Here is a 17,086-nt window from a genome sequence, read left to right on the forward strand (position 1 = left end):
CCTCTGGTTGAGACAGCCCTGAGCTTGGTCTCAGCAAGGGCCTGATTCTGTGACCTTGGTATTAATACTCTTTCTCCTGGCCAGATTCTTCCTTGCTGAAGATTCAGAGTCTGAGATCAATCTCAAGACAAGAAAATACCTCTGGCCCAGAGGCCTCCTAGGAAGATCAGTAAACCTACTCCTGGGTCAGATCATTCTTTTTTTTTTTCTTTTAAAGATTTATTTTATTATTTATTTATTTATTTTAATTTTGGCCATATTGGGTCTTTGTTGCTGTGTGCAGGCTTTCTCTAGTTGTGGCAAGCGGGGGCTTCTCTTTGTTACGGTGCGCAGGCTCCTCATTGCCGTGGCTTCTTTTGTTGCAGAGCACGGGCTCTAGGCTCTCGGGCTTCAGTAGGTGTGGCTCATGGGCTCTAGAGTGCAGGCTCAGTAGTTGTGGCACACGGGCTTAGTTGCTCCACAGCATGTGGGATCTTCCCGGCTCAGGAATCGAACCCATGTTCCCTGCATTGGCAGGCGGATTCTTAACCTCTGTGCCCCCAGGGAAGCCCTGGGGTCAGATCATTCTTTACCTTTATTCCTCATGAGCTAAACCTGGTTTCCCTTCCTCGTGGGGAGGCCTCCTCATTCTGTTATTGTCCTTGGAATTAGTCATGGTCAGAATTCTTCAGCCTGGCTTTCCCCAACACAATGATTTCATTTCTTCTAACCCTCTCAGATCTGATTTGGTCAGTCCCTTAGTTTTCTTCCCTGTCCTCGACCTTCCCTATTAATCCCGAAATGCAGAGACTAGAAATCAACCTAATACTCACTGATTGAGGGTCTGGTAGATGCCTGATTGCTGCTTCAGGGTATTTTTTCTATGACGCTTTTGATGTCCTCTAAAGCCGATTTATAGGAACAGTGCCAAAAACTGTTAATCTGATAGGATTGAATCTGGCAGGCTGATGTCTGAGCCAGAGTGTTTGGGGCTTGTGAGTGTGCCCTCGATTGGGATCTGAGGTCAGAGGCTGAGATGGTCCTTTTGGTCTGGATGTTTGAACACACCACCCTGCAGGCTGGCTCCTCATGCCCTGGGGCAGTGTGCAACTCCTAAATCTCTCTCTCTTTCTCCCTCTCCCCCGACCCCTGCCCCTGCCCCGACCCCTGCCCCTTGAGTCAGCGGCTTACCAGAGCTCCTTTGCTCTTTGCTAGAAAAGCTCATGCCCATAATATCAAGTGGAGAACTTACATCTGGGCCTGGACCACCACTGCTGCCTCCCAGAACACTCTGGCCACCATCGGCCTCCTGATCAATAGCTGATGATGCCCGAATGGATGTGCCCCGCCCAGCACTGTCCCAGCTGCCTCCCGACATCTCCCCTCCGTTGTCTGATGAGCACTGCAGACCATCTCGTCTAATAAGGGTGACTCATTTCTGTCCCCCTGGCATGCCCTGTCCCCCCTCCCCAACCCCAGTGATCTTTATCCCGTTGAGAGTTCTGGCACCACGCCCGCAGCTGCTCAGACCAAGAGCCCACGTGTCTTCCTGGTTTTCTCTTTTCCCTCTCCCGCCCACACCATCAGCCAGTCCTGTCACCTGCATCTCCAGAAGGCCTCCTACACGCACATATGCTCATCTCTCTGTCCACTGCTGCAGTCTAGGGCTCATCTGGGCTGCTCAGTAACCTCCCAGGTGGTCTCCCTGCCTCCAGTCTGCACCCCAGCCATGTGCCACTCCATAACCGATGTGCTCTTTGTAACGTAGAAACCACGTCTCCTGTTCTCCTGCTTAAAGTCCCTCAGTGGCTTCCATCCCTCACAGAATGAACTCCGGGCTCTAACCAGGGCCCCTGAGGCCCAGCGGGACCCTGCCATTCTGCCTCTTCTCCCAGGGGCCCCGCCCCCCCCCACTCAGCCACGCAGGTCCTGCCGTGCTCACATAGCCAAGCCTGGCACTGCCCCTCCCGCACTGAGCAGACTCTCCCCAGCCTAGATCTTCATCGATTGCTCCTCCTCCCCTTTCAAGCCTCTGTGTCCTTGGCCGCCTTGGCAGATATAAATTCCCCCCAACACATCGTCCCATCCGGCTTCCTTCTCAGCGCTCAGTACGGGCTGAGGTCATCTTTTATTTTAGCCTGCATTGTCTGCCGCAGTGGAATGTCAGCCCATGAGAGCAGGGTCCTTGCCAGCCACGTTCATAGCCACATCCCCAGCTCCTACGATAGGCCTGGTGGACAGCGGCACCCAAAAGAAAAGAAAACTCTTGGTTCCTGCCAAAAGGCGGGTGCTGCCTTCCTCATAGGACTGCCCTGGGCAGCAGGAGTCTTATTTCTCTTCATGTCCAGGTCTCTAGCCCAGAGCCCTGTGTGTCCCCTGCCTGCGGCACATCCCTAGAGCTGTGATTTATGCCCCAACGAGGCGGACGGCTCTGTAGGGTAGTGATCTCCCTGATGCAAGATGTGTTCAAACAGAGACTGGATCACGGGCAATCCATCAAAGGTTTTATCACCTGGAGTTTCGTATTGGGTAGAAGCCACGTTAGATCAGTGGCTTTCTAACATGTTTTAAAGCCCCAGATACATTTTTCCCTCTTTAATCTTATACGGAGGGAAGCCCAGTGCATGGAGGAAAAGCAAAACGGCTCTGGGTGGGGGTCTCGGCCCCTCTGCCCCTTCTCCTCCTCCTTGCAGTGGTCCCCGCAGCCCCTCCACCCGGCGGCTCCAGGGCTCTGCTGACCAAGGGTAAAATAATAACTGAGCTCAAGACCTTCCAAGTCAGATCCTGTGATCTCAGAGGACCCCGTCCAGACAGAGGAAGGAGAGGTTCTCAGGGGTGAACAGCCAAGGATAGATCCTGGGTGACCCTATATTCCAGCCTGCCCCCCACCCCCACTCCATGGCACGCCTGGTGGGTGGGAAAGGACGGCACTTCCCAGTAAGCCCTTAGAGGCTGACCTCCCTGAGTCTGGAAGCAGGAGAGCTTCAAAAGCCAGGGGTTATTTGGATTGAACATGGCAACCATCATTATGGGGCTTTGGCAGGAAAAGTGTCATAAAGTCAGCGTTTTAAGATGTCCTCAGAGCAGACGACTGGAGGAGAGTGCAGTCAAGGACACGGTGCCTGTGAAGGCACTGAGTGACTGAGGCAGGAGCGGGGAGAATGAGGGGATGGATCCCAGACGGCTCTCAAAGGAAACAGCAGGGACTCCCCTGGTGGTCCAGTGGTTAGGACTCTGAGCTTCCACCGCAGGGGGCTCGGGTTGGATTCCTGGTTGGGAAACTAAGATCCCACATGCCGGGTGGCGTGGCCAAAAAAAAAAACCACCAAAACCAACATTCCCAAGCCATGATGAAGTGTCAAGATGCTGTGACCGCAGGGAAAAACTGGACACATTGAGGGGGTCAGTTTGGGACCAGGAGACGTACGTTCCTTGTCACAGAGGACGTGCCTTGTCCAGCTGCACGTGTGGATTTAGAGAGCTGGCCGAGTGGCCTCAGCTTGGAGCTGTCATCTGGAGGCGAGGGTGGCTGAGTTATTTTGATGGTACAGGTGGAGAGAGCAGCCTGGCTGTGACCTTTGCCGGCCTGTCCTCCCTGCCCAGCACCGGCGCCCCAGGAGCTGGCGCCGGCTCTGCTCTCTCTGCTCGCCCCACAGCCGACGCTCCCCTCTGAATGCAAGGGGAGGGAGACAGGCATCCCTATGGGAGCTGCGCCTGCCTCAGTGCCTGCCTGGTGGAGCCGTGGGCCTCCCCGTCTAAAATTGGTCCAGATTAACAGGAGGCAGGGGGAAGGGCGGGTTGGTGCAGCCACAGCAGGAGGCAGCTCAGGTAGCTGGTCACAGGGTCCAACAGACCCTATTTGCAGGACCCCAGGGCAGACCCATCTCCCTAGGCAGGCAGACAGACAGACAGAAAGATATCTGTCTCTCTCTGCCTCCATCTCCGCCCATCCCTGCTCCACTGCAGCCTGTGTATCTGGCCTGGACCAGCCGGGCCAGCCATAAATGGCAATGTGCTGCCTGCCGGCCCTGCCTCTGGCTCCCGGGAGCTCTGAGACGCCTCCTTCTGAGCTCCTCTGGGACCTACAGCCCTCCCCTCCCTGCTTGGCCTCTGGGGGACCCCAGTCTTGGGCTCCTGGTCTTGGCGAGGCTGTCAGGAAGTCCTCCCTTCACCTGCCTTCATTGGTGGAAAAGCTGAATTTAAAAAGTAGCCCAGAACACATGAAGCTAGAACGAGTCTCTAACCCACTGAGACGCTGGGCAGTGAGCTGACTGAGGTGGGCTCTTAGCCCTGAGCCTGCTGTGGGGACTGTCCAGGATGACGCCAGCTGTCTGTCTCAGTGTCACCAATTCACAGTTTTCATTAAATTGATTTACTTTCATTAGTGTTTGGAGTATTCGTCTGCTAGGGCTGCTGTAACAAAGTACCACAGACTGGGTGGCTTAAACAACAGAAACGTATTTTGTCTTAAACAACAGAACTGTGAGGTCAAGCTGTCGCGGGTCTGGTCTGTCCTGAGGCCTCTGTCCTTGGCTGCGCGTGCTGCCTTCTTGGTGGGTCCTCACATGCTTTTCCCTCTGTGCACACGCTTCCCTGGTGTCTCTCCGTGTGTCTGCATTTCCTCTTCTTGTAAGGACACCAGTCAGATTGGATTAAGACCCACCCTAATAACCTCATTGAACTTACTTCCCTCTTTGTAGACCCTCTCTCCAAATACAGTCACAGTCTGGGGTCCTGAGGGTTGGGACTTCAACACCTGAATCTGGGGAAGGACACAATGCAGCCCGTAAGGCATGGGTACCATGCAACACTCCTAGGACGAGAAATCAACAGTGCGGACTTCCCTGGTGGCACAGTGGTTAAGAACCCGCCTGCCAATGCAGGGGATACGGGTTCAAACCCTGGTCCAGGAAGATCCCACATGCCTCGGAGCAACTAAGCCCGTGCACCACAACTACTGAGCCCATGTGCTGCAACTACTGAAGCCTGTGCACCTAGAGCCCATGCTCTGCAACAAGAGAAGCCACCGCAATGAGAAGCCTGAGCACCGCAACAAAGAGTAGCCCCTGCTCGCTGCAACTAGAGAAAGCCAAAACGCAGCCAAAAATAAATAAAATTTTAAAAAGGTAAGAAAAGAAAAGAAATCGGCAGTGGTGATGGCCTCTTGTGCCATCTGCAGTCGGCGCTCTGAGCAGCTGCTGGGTGCGTCCTACCTCCAGGCCTGGTCCTGGCCGAGCTGTGGGGCACAGCTGCCTCTCCGCCATACGAGAGCAAGCCCAAGAGTGGGACTCAGACCTTGAGAGCCTTGGGCCTTTGAGATTCATTCAGCAGAGATGGAGCTGAGGGCCTGATTCCTTTAGTCTCTCAATTCAGGCCCTTACATCTCTCACCTGAGCTTTGAAGGCCGCCTCCCCCCCCACCCCACCCCGAGTCCTTCCTGCCTCCTGTCTTGCCAGTTCATCCCCATGTACTGCTCCCAAATGCATGTCTCATCCTGTTTCTCCTCACTTTTAAGCTTCTGGTGGCTCCTCAGTATCTTGTCTTATATAAGTTCTTTAATCCAGGCCCTGCATTCCTGGCCTCTGACCCCCTCCCTTGCAGTCACACCAGACTCCAAGGAGTCACTGGAAAAGCTGTGACGTTCCAGACCTGGCCAGGACTTCTCAGGCCCAGCTCAGGATTCTTGTCCCCTTCTAAGGCCTCCCCTGTGCCCCTCAGGCTCAGCTGAGCTGCCCTCCTTAGGACCCCCGCCACTGTGTTGCTTGCATGCATAAGGTATGTACCTGCCAAAGCAGAACTAAAGATGGGATGTGTTGCTAGAAGGTACACAGGTACAGTCCTTTTTGTAGGGGGGAGGAGGGTGGCCTCGCTACTCGCTACTCGGCTTGTGGGATCTCAATTCCCCAACCAGGGATCGAACCCAGGCCCTGGCAGTTAGAGCACCAAGTCCTAACCAGTGGACCGCCAGAGAATTCCCAGTAAAATCCTTACTGACAGCTCTTCAGGACAAAGGCATGGACAGAGCAGTTCCAGCGTTTTGCACATGGTCTCACTTTATTTTTTCCCTTCACTGTCATGTACACAGCTCCCCATCTTGAAGCAAAGTGCACTGGACTGAGCTAGAGTCCCCACCTTCAGAAGTGTTTCCATCCTTGTCTCAATCGCTTTGTTTCTGAAACCTGCCCCTCTTATTGTTGATATCAGCACTTTTGTTTCTTTGTTTTGTTTCCGGGTGTTTGTTTTTTGTTTTTTGGCCTCGCTGTTGCAGCTTGCAGGATCTTAGTTCCCTGACCAGAGATTGGACCCTCACCCTTGGCAGTGAAAGCTCTGAGTCCTAACCACTGGACTAGCAGGAAATTCCCCAGCACTTTTGTTTTTCTATTGGATACACATTTTTTCTGAAGGGCAAAATTCAATAAAGAGTGATTTTTTTACCCCCCCGCCCCTTTTTTAAATAATGGAAGCCTTTCCATTATTATGATGTTATCTAAAAGCCCAGTAAGTAACCACCTCCCTGGGGCAGCCCCCACTACCCAACCCCCACTGCTGTGCAGCTGGAATTTAAGGGAGGCAATGGCCTCCCGGCAGAACTTGAGATGTTCTGGGCTTGCAGCGTGGGATGTAAGTGGACAGTGACCGTGGTCAGGACTCTGGCTGTCGGTGACAGAAACTCGGCTCAGCTGGGCTTTTGCAGAGTCAGAATTTGAGTCGCCCACATACAGGGGAAGCAGGGGTAGAATGGCCTCGGGGGTAACCACAGCTGGGGACTCCCCACCCCGGCAACCCTGGGCAGCTCCCAGCCCTGGGATCAGAGGTCTCTTGTGCCCAAGCAGAACTTGGGCCCTGGATCACATCTGTCTGCTGGGCCCATCGTGGTGTGTGTGTGGGGGGGGCGGGGGATCTGACTGCCCAACTGGCAGTTCCCACCAGGACCACAGGCTTCAAGGGGCATCTTCTGAAAGAAGGGGGTTTCTGTGCAGACGGAAAACAGTAAATGGCCGATTCAGCAGTGTTTCCCAAACTTCATTAAGCCTTACAATAAGACATCTATTTAAATTGCATTCCCATCTATAAAGTCACAGAAGTCTTATAAAACGATACCTACCTCTACCACACACACCACTATTTATCTTTAATTCTGGGATACAGGGGTGCCCCCAAAGTCTTAGTGCAGTTTTAAGTCAATAACTTAAGAAGTGTAAATGCTACAAACCTATAAAACACATCGGTTGAGTATTTACTTATTTAAATTCCTTTTATGCTTAGTTTCCTGACATTTGAATGCTGTGTTTTTCATTTTAAGTCTCTGTGAGTGCCAGAATCTGGATGGACAGGCAGGTGGAGGAGTCCTCTCCCGTGGGCACCTCAGACACCTGGTCGACCTCTCTTGAGGTCACATCCAAACTGTCACGAGTGCATCCAATCCTCATAAGATGGCAAGGCTGGAATCACAAAGGCAATCCCTTTAGTCACGGACCATCCAGCCCATGAATGGTTTTTCAAAGTCTGAAAATCAACTAGAGCCACTAGACGGTGGTATTATATGAATTTGGACAAGAAAAAAAGTCAATATATTTAAAATCTAAATAACCTTTCAAATGTCATTTTTTGGTATGTTTGTAGCATTTATGCTCCTGAAGTTATTAAATCTTAAAACCACACTGAGACGTTGGCTGCACATTTTTTAAATACTGGTAGCAAATTGCTCTAAGTTGCTTTCATGACCCACTAATGGGTCACAACCAGTTTAAAAAGCACCACGGTTCAAAAGTCAAGTGCAAAATCCAAATGCAGACCAGCCTTTCCCCAGGGGGGTGCTGGCAGGTCAGCTGACACTGTGTCCCTTGGGATAAAGGGGTCAGCCTCAGCTCTTGAATTTCCCATCCTGGGTGGCAATTATCTGGGTATATGTCTTTCCTACTGGATTGAGAGTTCCTTCACGAAGGGACTGTGCTTGCTTTTTTGTTATTTTTCTTTTAACCTCTGTGTCCCTGGCACACAGTAGGAGGACTGGCCTCCTCTCTGGTCTTGATATTGGGCTTTGGGCTCCAGCACTGATTCGACGAATCTGTTTTTCTTTCTGTCTTTCTTCTCTTTATTTTCTAAAGAGAAATATATATAATAGCCCCAAGCTCACTGTTCAGAGATCCCTGTGTAGCATTTTAAAAATGCAATTCGTGCGTATTATTAGAAAATCCAAATTATACTGACATGTGTAAGAAGGAAAGGAAAGGCCGCCCCCACCAGCTCCTCTCCCCAAAGGGGGTCGCTGTTATCGGCATCTTGCGTGTCCTTCTAGAAAACATTTTCTCTGCATTTATGAGCGTCTGTGTGCGCTTCTGTTTTGGCATTCACACCAAGAAGGTTGCACTCCTCACCCTGTGCTGCTTCTTGCTTCTCCCTTTGATAATGTATCTCGGTGTGCCTTTCACATCAGTATGTATGGTCGCCTCCTTTTTATTTTTTTTTAAATTTTTTAAATTTTTATTTTTTTGGCTGTGCCGCACGGCATGTGGGATCTTAGTTCCCCGACCAGGGATCAAACCTGTGCTCCCTGCAGTGGAAGCGAGGAGTCCTGATCACTGGACTGCCAGGGAAGTCCCCTGGTTGCCTCCTTTTAAATGTAGTGTTGCACAGTATATACATGCACGGTGATATATTTAAGCCATTAATATTTCGGGGAAATATCAACCAAAGTATTTAACTATAATATATTTAACTAGACTATATTTAACTCCATGGATAAACATTTAGTTGTTCCCAGTTTTGTCTTGTTCTCCGCTGCACTCAATCAGAGTCCTCGCGTAAAAACCCGGATAGAAAAAAAATAAAAAAAATAAAAATAAAAAAAAGGATTCCTAGGTGGCGCAGTGGTAACGAATCCGCCTGCCAATGCAGGGGACACGGGTTCGAGCCCTGCCCTGGGAAGATTCCACATGCCACGGAGCAACTAAGCCCGTGTGCCACACAAAAAAAAAAAAAACCCGGATAGATGGCTTTCCAGTCCAGAGCAGATCCCTAGACCTGGGTTTGCTGAGTCAAAGGGGTGTCTCCTTTGCCTGCCCCCCAAAGAGGCCTGCCTTTCCCCACAGCCACAAAGAAGCATCGCTGAGCAAAATCCCGGAGGCGACTGGACACCTTCCCCCACCCCCCACCCCGCCCCCCAAGCCCCAGGGGCTGGCCAGCGCTTGGGGCAGCGTTCCTCACATTTAGATGGTGCTGAGCCTGATGTAAGCTGCTAAGTGCAGAAGAGCCAGCTCCTGCCTCCAGCCCTGCTCCTCCCGGCGGCATCTCATGGGGACTAGCAAGACAGAAAGTCACAACAGGGGACTCGAGGCCCTTTGGATCTGTCACTTGTGACCGGCTCTTGGGCTTGTGGGAACTTCGTCTCCCAGCTTAGCTCACTCTGATTTGTCAGGGTGACTGCCTGCCTGGTTTGCTGAGGCTGCAAACCGCTGGACCCCTGGGCCCGGAGCCTGAAGGCCTGGGTTTGGATTTGTCTGCTGTGCTGCCTTGGCCCCCATGGGGCAGCTCATTCATGTCTGGGCTCCGCTCTCCTAAACCTGAGGCCTCGCCTGGTATGCCGCTGGGCTTCCTCGGGCCACAGGTCCCCTCGCCGCGCCCTTCAGGCCCTCAGAGCCACAGCACCAGCACCTCCCTCTCATCCTCCAACATTCCTGCAAGTTGAAGTCACTCCTTCCTTCCACCAAGGCCATCCCGGGACGTTCCTTCCAGCCTTCTGTTTTTTCTGTCCCTGCGTGCGTGGGAGAGAACTGGGCTGAGGGAGGTGGAGCTCCCATTTTGGGAAAATGGACCCTGAAATGGTCAGAGATGGAAACGATGCTGGAGGAAGCAGAGGCGGAGCCTGTGACCGCAAAGGCAGCCTCTCTGTGACGCCTGGCCCGGCCCCAGAGAACCTGCCAGCTTTCCTCTCGTGCCATTTGTCCTACTCACTATAGCCAGGGGTGGGAGTCGCCCAGTCCACTTATTAAAGTGGCATCCACCACTTGACCACCACCCACCTGGAAAAGGCAAAGGGACTGAGGTGCAGAGGTCAAAGATTCAGGCACTGACGTCCCTGTTTCCTTTTTCATTTGTTTGTTTTTGGCCGCACCTCATAGCTTGTGGGATCTTAGTTCCCCAACCAGGGATTGAACCCCAGGCTCACAGCAGTGAAAGCACCAAGGCCTCACCACTGGACTACCAGGGAATTCCTGCGGACGTTCCTGTTTCCACCTGCTGTTGACCGTGGCCCCCACTCAGGACCTCCTGGCCATGCTCAAAGGATAGCTTGGGTGCTGGGGGTGGTCAGGCTGGCCCTGGGCGGCCTCTTCTTCTCCCCAGTGATGTCCTGTCACTGCTGCCCCATCTTCCTGAGGCGGTCACCCACTTCCAGTCCCCAAGCACATCTATCCTAAGAGCAGACCCAGGTGTCAGGTTGCTTTAACAGAGGGGGCAAACACCCAATGACAGTATCAAAGAGGAAACCAGGTGCCCAGGCACTGACCCCTCTCCTTGTCTTGCAGGAAGAGGAGCAGGAGCTGGATGGCGAGGAAGGTCCACCCCAGGCAGGGCCTGAGGAAGAAGACGGTGAGTGAGACCCACACATCGCCGCCCACTGAAGCCTGCCTTATCGCACCTGGCTGTGGAGGCTGGGCTCCGCCGTGGTCCAATGGATTCCCCAGCTGCGGATTTGAGTGGCAGGATGAGGGGAGTGGATGGAGGGAGAGAGGATAGAGGAGAGGGGCAGAGAAGCCGGGTCCGGTGCAACCCAGAGGACACTGAGGCCGGAGCCCACTCTTCTCTGACCCCTGCCTTCCTGCACCCATCTCCCTGACCACCTGCTTTGCTTTTTTGGGTTTTTTTTTTTTTTTTTTTGGCTGCGATGTGTAGCATGCAGGATCTTATTTCCCTGACCAGGGATCGAACCCGAACCCGTGCCCCCTGCAGTGGAAGCATGAGTCTTAACCACTGGACCGCGAGGAAAGTCCCTGCTTTGCTCTTTTGGCCTTCGCTTTTCCATTTATACAATGTGAGTTGTCACCAAATACAGGTGGCCCATTACTGACTTTCTCTTTTCTGCAGTGCCTCAACTCCCTTCTCGTCCCCACTTTGTGCATTTTACGTTTCTAAGTATCTCAGAGCTATTTTATGGAGACTAAAGCCACTTATAGGGCCACCTGCCGGGGTTCTGCAGGATAAAGGCCGCCAGAGAGGAAACACTTGATTCCCAAGCAGCTCCAGCTGACTAGCCAGATTCCAGGCAGCCAGGGGAAGAGAAAGGGAGTGACCAGGAGCATTGTGCAATTCAGACTTGACCGGGTGGACGGCAGTGTGTTTGCTCTGAGCATCCACGGAGACCAGCACCCCAGACAGACAGACAGGAGCAAACACAGTGCGGGGCTTCTGCTGGATCTGTCGTACTTCATTTCTTTCTTTTTTTGGCACACGGGCTTAGTTGCTCCGTGGCATGTGGGATCTTCCTGGAGCTGGGATCGAACCCGTGACCTCTGCATTGACAGGCGGATTCTTAACCACTGCGCCACCTAGGAAGCCCTTCATTTCTTTATAAAAGGAGGAGGAGGAGGAGAGGAAGAGGAAGAAGGAGGAGAAGGGGGAGAGAGAAGCAGGAGAAAGAAGGAGAAGGAGGAGAAGGGGAAGGGGAAGGAGAAGGAGAAGAAGTAAAAATAGCAAAATGTCAACATTTGTCAAATCTATATGGCAAGTACACGGAGGACATTACTTGCTGTACTTCTCTGTGTGTTTGAAATATTTTATGCTTTTTGAAAAAGGGAGACTGTTGCTGTGATTTTAAGTCAACAGCTGGCAGGAGCCCTGGAAAGAGAGAGTTGCAGGAATGCAGTAACCAAAGCTGTCATGGGCCAGGCAGGCAGGGCTGGGCTGGGCTCAGGGAGAGGGAGGGCGGGCCTTCGGTTTCTATCAATACAGCCTTAGAGGAAGGGGGAGGGGCAGGAGGATGCAGGGGGGCGGGGTGCACGGGGTGGACATCAGCCCTTTGCCAGGGGCTCGCTCTCCAGCTGTTGCTTCTCCCAGATCACCTGCAGGAACCGTGGCCCTGGGGTCTGTCCCTGCCACGTTATTGGATCCTATGAGTGATTTGGGGACACAGAGGCTGCTGGAGGCCCCTGGGCCAGGACAGGGGAAGACTCCTCTTCTGAAACACTCTCAGACCCCATAGACGTGCAGCCCCACACCCAGCCATGGGCAGTGTGACCGGGCCCTCCGTCCTTATCTGACTGCTGCTCCTGGACCTTGCCCATCCCCCAGCTGCCTCCTGCCAGCCCTCACGAAGCAGAGAGGCAGGAGAGGTTTAGGGCCCCAGCTGTCAGAAGAAAACATGAGAGGGCCCCAGCCCCTCTGCAGTGACCGCTCAGCTCACTAATGGATTAGTGTCCACTAAGGTGCCTTCCCTAAGCGACCGGGTGGATTCACAGAAGACTGCAGGAGGACGTCCCCCCTCCCAGGAGGCTCTCACGTGGAACCCTCGCGGTCTAGCAAACCTGGATGTGGCCGTCTATCCTTCGGTACACCCCGTGTGATTAAGCGAAAGCCTTTTCAAGGGGTCTGTTCTCTCTGGCTCGAAGCATAATCAGACCTGCCCCACAGATTGAAAGCTTGAGTAGTACCCAGCTGGCAGCATTTATGTTTTATTTTTCTAAAACATAGCAACACAACGACCTTGAAGTCGAGGTTAATCGGTCCTCTTTGCCCACTGCCTCTTTCTGAGGCCTGGAAGCCAGCATAGCTGCGAGCCCATTCTGAGACTAGCTTCGTGTAATTCTGCCCCGTGGCACGTTCTTTCCTGGCAACCAAGGCCCCAGGCCCCTCAAGCAGTGGCCCCAGATTACTCCTCATACTTCCCAGATCCCTGAGCTGTCGGAAGCTCCTGACGCTGCGGGCCGGCCCTTTGCCCATCAGCCTTAGCTGAGCTCAGCCTGGAGGAAAGAGCAGCTGATGGGAGCCCGGTCTCAGGGGTGGGGGGTGGCGGGGTGGAGTCATCCTGTCTGCGCTGAGCCCCAGCCCCAGCTCCCCAGGAGGAAGAACCACGGCCTCCCCTGGAGACCTGTCCCCTTGCTCCCTGCCCTCTGGCCTCACTTCCTTACTTTGCTGATCTCTCTCCCCAGACCTGCAGCATCCCCTGTAAAGCCCTTCCTGACACACACACCTCCCATTAAACTTCCAAGCAGCCCCCTCCCCACCTCTCTCTCCTGTCCTGCTGTCCTTTTCTGAAGAGCTCTCAGGACCTACTGTAAATTCTGTATTTTAATCACTCATCTTTGCTTGCTGTATGTTTCCTTCCCTAAGTCCCCAGCACTGAGCTGAGCGCTCACTAAATATTTGCTGACTGAATGCAGAGCAAATTAATCCTTGTACAAACGTGGAAACTGCTTCCTAAGGTGAGGGCTCAGCGCTGGCGGCCAGATTCTCCTGCAAAGTCATGATGTGGTGAGAGCAAACACCACCTCCACGGCAACGCCTGGGTTCTGAGTTTGCATCCAGAACCTTCCATTAGCCCAGAGAGAACTCGAATCTCAGAGGCTACAGCTTTCTTCTCCCTGGAGCCCACATCAGCCTCTGGTCACTGGGACAGCCGCCCGCTGGAGGAGGTCCAGGTGGCCCCAGGGCAGGATGTGGAGGTGTTTGAGATTCCTGACATCTGAGTGACACAGAAGAGAAGTGAAGAAGAAGACATCCGTGTGGGAGGGCGACTCGCTGGTCTCTGCGTTTCCCATGCTCACTTCTTTATACATTAACCGAAATCAGATAAGACAAGCCACTCAGCCTCTGTCCCTGAGGCTGACCAGAGGCCATCTATCCTCTGCCTGCTGGGCTGAAGGATCGCGTAAGGGCATTGCTTCCCAAAGGAACTCTTTCCACCTGGACACTCAGCCAGGGGAACGCTCTAGAGCCCTTTCCTCTTCTGCCCGCACAGCCTCATCTGTGTTTGCTGCCTCCCTCTGGCCTGTGTGCCTGACACCTGCCTTCCCTCCAAGTCACACACCCATGTTTTCCTCTGTCCAGACCCCCTGGTGTGCCCTCTTCAGGCCTCTGGAGCTGCCCTTTCATTTGTTCCAAAGCAACTATGGGGTCTATTCTGGGATTGGCAAACCCAGGTATACCCATTCAGTAATAAGCACTGGTTTTTGTTTTTGTTTTTGTTTTTTGACCATGCCACATGGCTTGCAGGATCTTAGTTCCCTGACCAGGGACTGAACCTGTGCCCTCAGAGTGAAAGCGCCAAGTCCTAACCACTGGACCTCCAGGGAATTCCCTGAGTACTGGTTTTAATGATCAATTTAAACACCATGTGGGGGCTTCCCTGGTGGTGCAGTGGTTAAGAATCCGCCTGCCAATGCAGGGGAAACTGGTTCGATCCCTGGTCCGGGAAGATCCCACATGCCGTGGAGCAACTAAGCCTCTGCGCCACAACTACTGAGCCTGCACTCAAGAGCCCATGAACCACAACCAGTGAGCCCACGTGCTGCAACTACTGAAGCCTGCATGCCTAGAGCCCGTGCTCTGCAACAAAAGAAGTCATTGCATTGTGAAGCGCTCGCACTGCAACGAAGAGTAGCCCCCGCTCGCTGCAACTAAAAAGCCACACACAGCAACGAAGACCCAATGCAGCCAATAAATAAAATAAATAAATAGATTTTTAAAATTAAAAAAAACCCCACCGTGTGAACAAGCCCACATCATACCCATATGCCCTTGTGGGCTGGATGCATCATTTCAGATTTTTAATAACTGGTGGAGAGAGGGGCATAGAGAGGAAGGGTCTGCCGACACGACATCCCTAGACGGCAGGGCGGGCACCCCCAAGCCTGGGTGACTGGAGGACCTCGGCAGGAGGGTCAGCGGTCCCTGCAGCCTTCTGGACCTGGGACCCGAGGAGAGGCAGGGACCCAGCACCCTGGCGCAGCCTGCTTCCCGGAGATAAGGACCCTCTGTCTGACTGTGTAATTGCACAGCAGTAATGGGGAGAGGGGTTCAAGATGAGGGGGAGACAAGCCTTGCGGGCAGCTGCTTGGCCAGAGCCCTTGCTGGAGAGGGGCAGACGGGCAGCTCTGTGCACGGCTCAGCCTGGTCTTGGGAGAAAACCGCCCTTTGGTGGACGGAACCAAATGGCATGGGGGTCAGGGTGGTGGGTGCTGGTTTCACTCAGGCTGCCTCATCCCGGGTTCAAGTTCCTAAAAGAGTTCCTCAGTGGAAAGGGTGTGGGGGGAGGACCTGCCAGGCGCAGGCAAGGGTGAGCAGATGTCGTGGGGGTCTGGCCCTCTCTGAGGCTCGGGTGAGCTGGCCCGGGGTGGGCATGGGGCCCGTCTGCCCCTCTTTGAAGCGGGGAGCCCTCTCTGGCCCAGACGGTTCCTTGGAAACTAAGGAAGGGAAAAGGGACTGAACTTGCAGGAGGGCCCAGCACCCTAACTGGCTCTTACTGGGTGTCCTCTCTGCAGGGGGAGAAGCCTTCTCCTTCAGATACAGCCCTGGGAAACTGCGGGGAAACCAGTACAAGAAGATGATGACCAAGGAGGAACTGGAGGAGGAACAGAGGTAGGCTGCTCTGCCCTCCTCGGGGCTGCTCCGCTTTCTGTGATACCTGTGGCCATGAGCCCCCTTCATTGTAGCTGGGAGAGGAGGAGGACCTCCCACACGCTACGCCCCCGCCCCCAACTCTTCCACTTTAGGGTTTTTTCCCATCCTGGCAATATTCTGCCAGGCTCAATTTCCCCAACAGTCCCCTTGGGGCACTCAGGAGGAGCATGTGATGGTGATGGGGGGAGAGTGGCCAAGCCCCTTCTTGCACCCCCACCCCTCCCCCACCAAAAGGGGAAAAACGAGATGCCTGGGCAGAGCCTGGAGCAGATCCGGCTGTTCACTTACACAGAGAGTTCATGACACATCCAATCCATCACTCAGGACAGAGCACGATTCTTCCTGCTCATCCACTTGGCAGCCAACCTCCGCCTCAGCACCCCCGCAAACCCCCAGCCCAGGGCCAGCAGTCATGTTTCATCTGTTCTGCTCCATGGAGCTCTGAGGCTGTTGCAGCCACGCAGCTCCTCATTTTTAGAATTGGGCTCTTCCTCTGCCCGCCCCCAGCCAGACACCCACACACACCCACGGGCTTCCCTCCTAAGGAGCAGTGGGACGCTGGGGACAGGCCATGAGGGAGAACCAGTGGCCTGACACGGGCCAGCTTGTAGCCTGGGGTCCTCTGGTTTAAGCACAAATCTAAACACAGGGCTGTGTTTCCTGAGCCCGGCAACCCGGAGGGGCTGGGTCACCCCCACCCCACCCCATCCCCCACCCCCCCACCCCATCCCCCACCCCCACCCCCATCCCCCACCCCCACCCCCATCCCACCCCCCCACTCCCACCCCATCCCCCACCCCCCCACCCCATCCCACCCCACCCCCCACTTCCACCCCATCCCCACCCCATCCCCACATCCCCCACCCCCCCACCCCCCATCCCACCCCCCCACTCCCACCCCATCCCCCACCCCCCACCCCATCCCACCCCACCCCCCACTTCCACCCCATCCCCACCCCATCCCCACATCCCCCACCCCCCCACCCACCCCATCCCCCACCCCCACCCCTTGCTAGCATAAGCTGGGTTCTGGGGTCGGGAACGGAGGCTTTATTATTCCAGGATGCAGATCTCAACCACCCTTTCGTTATTACTAAGCCACCCAGTATCCCTCAAGTCAGAAGGCACTGGACCCACGAGAACCCCCTCTCCCCTCCTGGAACTGCCACCAGTCCTTCCAGATCTGGCCCTGAAGGCTCTTCCCCAGGGGCAGAGGGGTGGCAGGGTAAGCCCAGCCTGGGGAAGCCCTCCCCCTCACTCCTCGGTGCCCACGCCACCGCCTCTGGGTGTGACCCCGTTTGCTGCATTTATATTTCAGGATTGAGCTGACCTCTGACCTCACTTCCCTGTAGCAAGTTCCTTAGGTCCTGAGCCACAAATATTCTTGCAAATCCTTTTGGTAAGGAGATTGACTTCTTAGATTAGTGGTACCTCCCTCATCCTGTCTGTTACTGTGTCCCCATCACGACTGACTGTGGCCTAAATCTCCCCT

General features: G+C 54.2%; 1 protein-coding gene across 1 annotated transcript in view; it reads left to right on the top strand.

Annotated features, from left to right (window-relative positions):
- Positions 1-17,086, top strand: part of MXRA7 (matrix remodeling associated 7) — a 33,283-nt gene that overhangs the window by 6,161 nt on the left and 10,036 nt on the right. The window contains exons 2-3 of the mRNA XM_057714918.1: positions 10,506-10,569; positions 15,456-15,552. Coding sequence (XP_057570901.1) covers positions 10,506-10,569; positions 15,456-15,552 — 161 coding nt within the window. The remainder of the gene's footprint in view (positions 1-10,505; positions 10,570-15,455; positions 15,553-17,086) is intronic.

Source organism: Hippopotamus amphibius, chromosome 17 (assembly GCF_030028045.1).
Source record: "Hippopotamus amphibius kiboko isolate mHipAmp2 chromosome 17, mHipAmp2.hap2, whole genome shotgun sequence".
NCBI lineage: Eukaryota > Metazoa > Chordata > Mammalia > Artiodactyla > Hippopotamidae > Hippopotamus > Hippopotamus amphibius.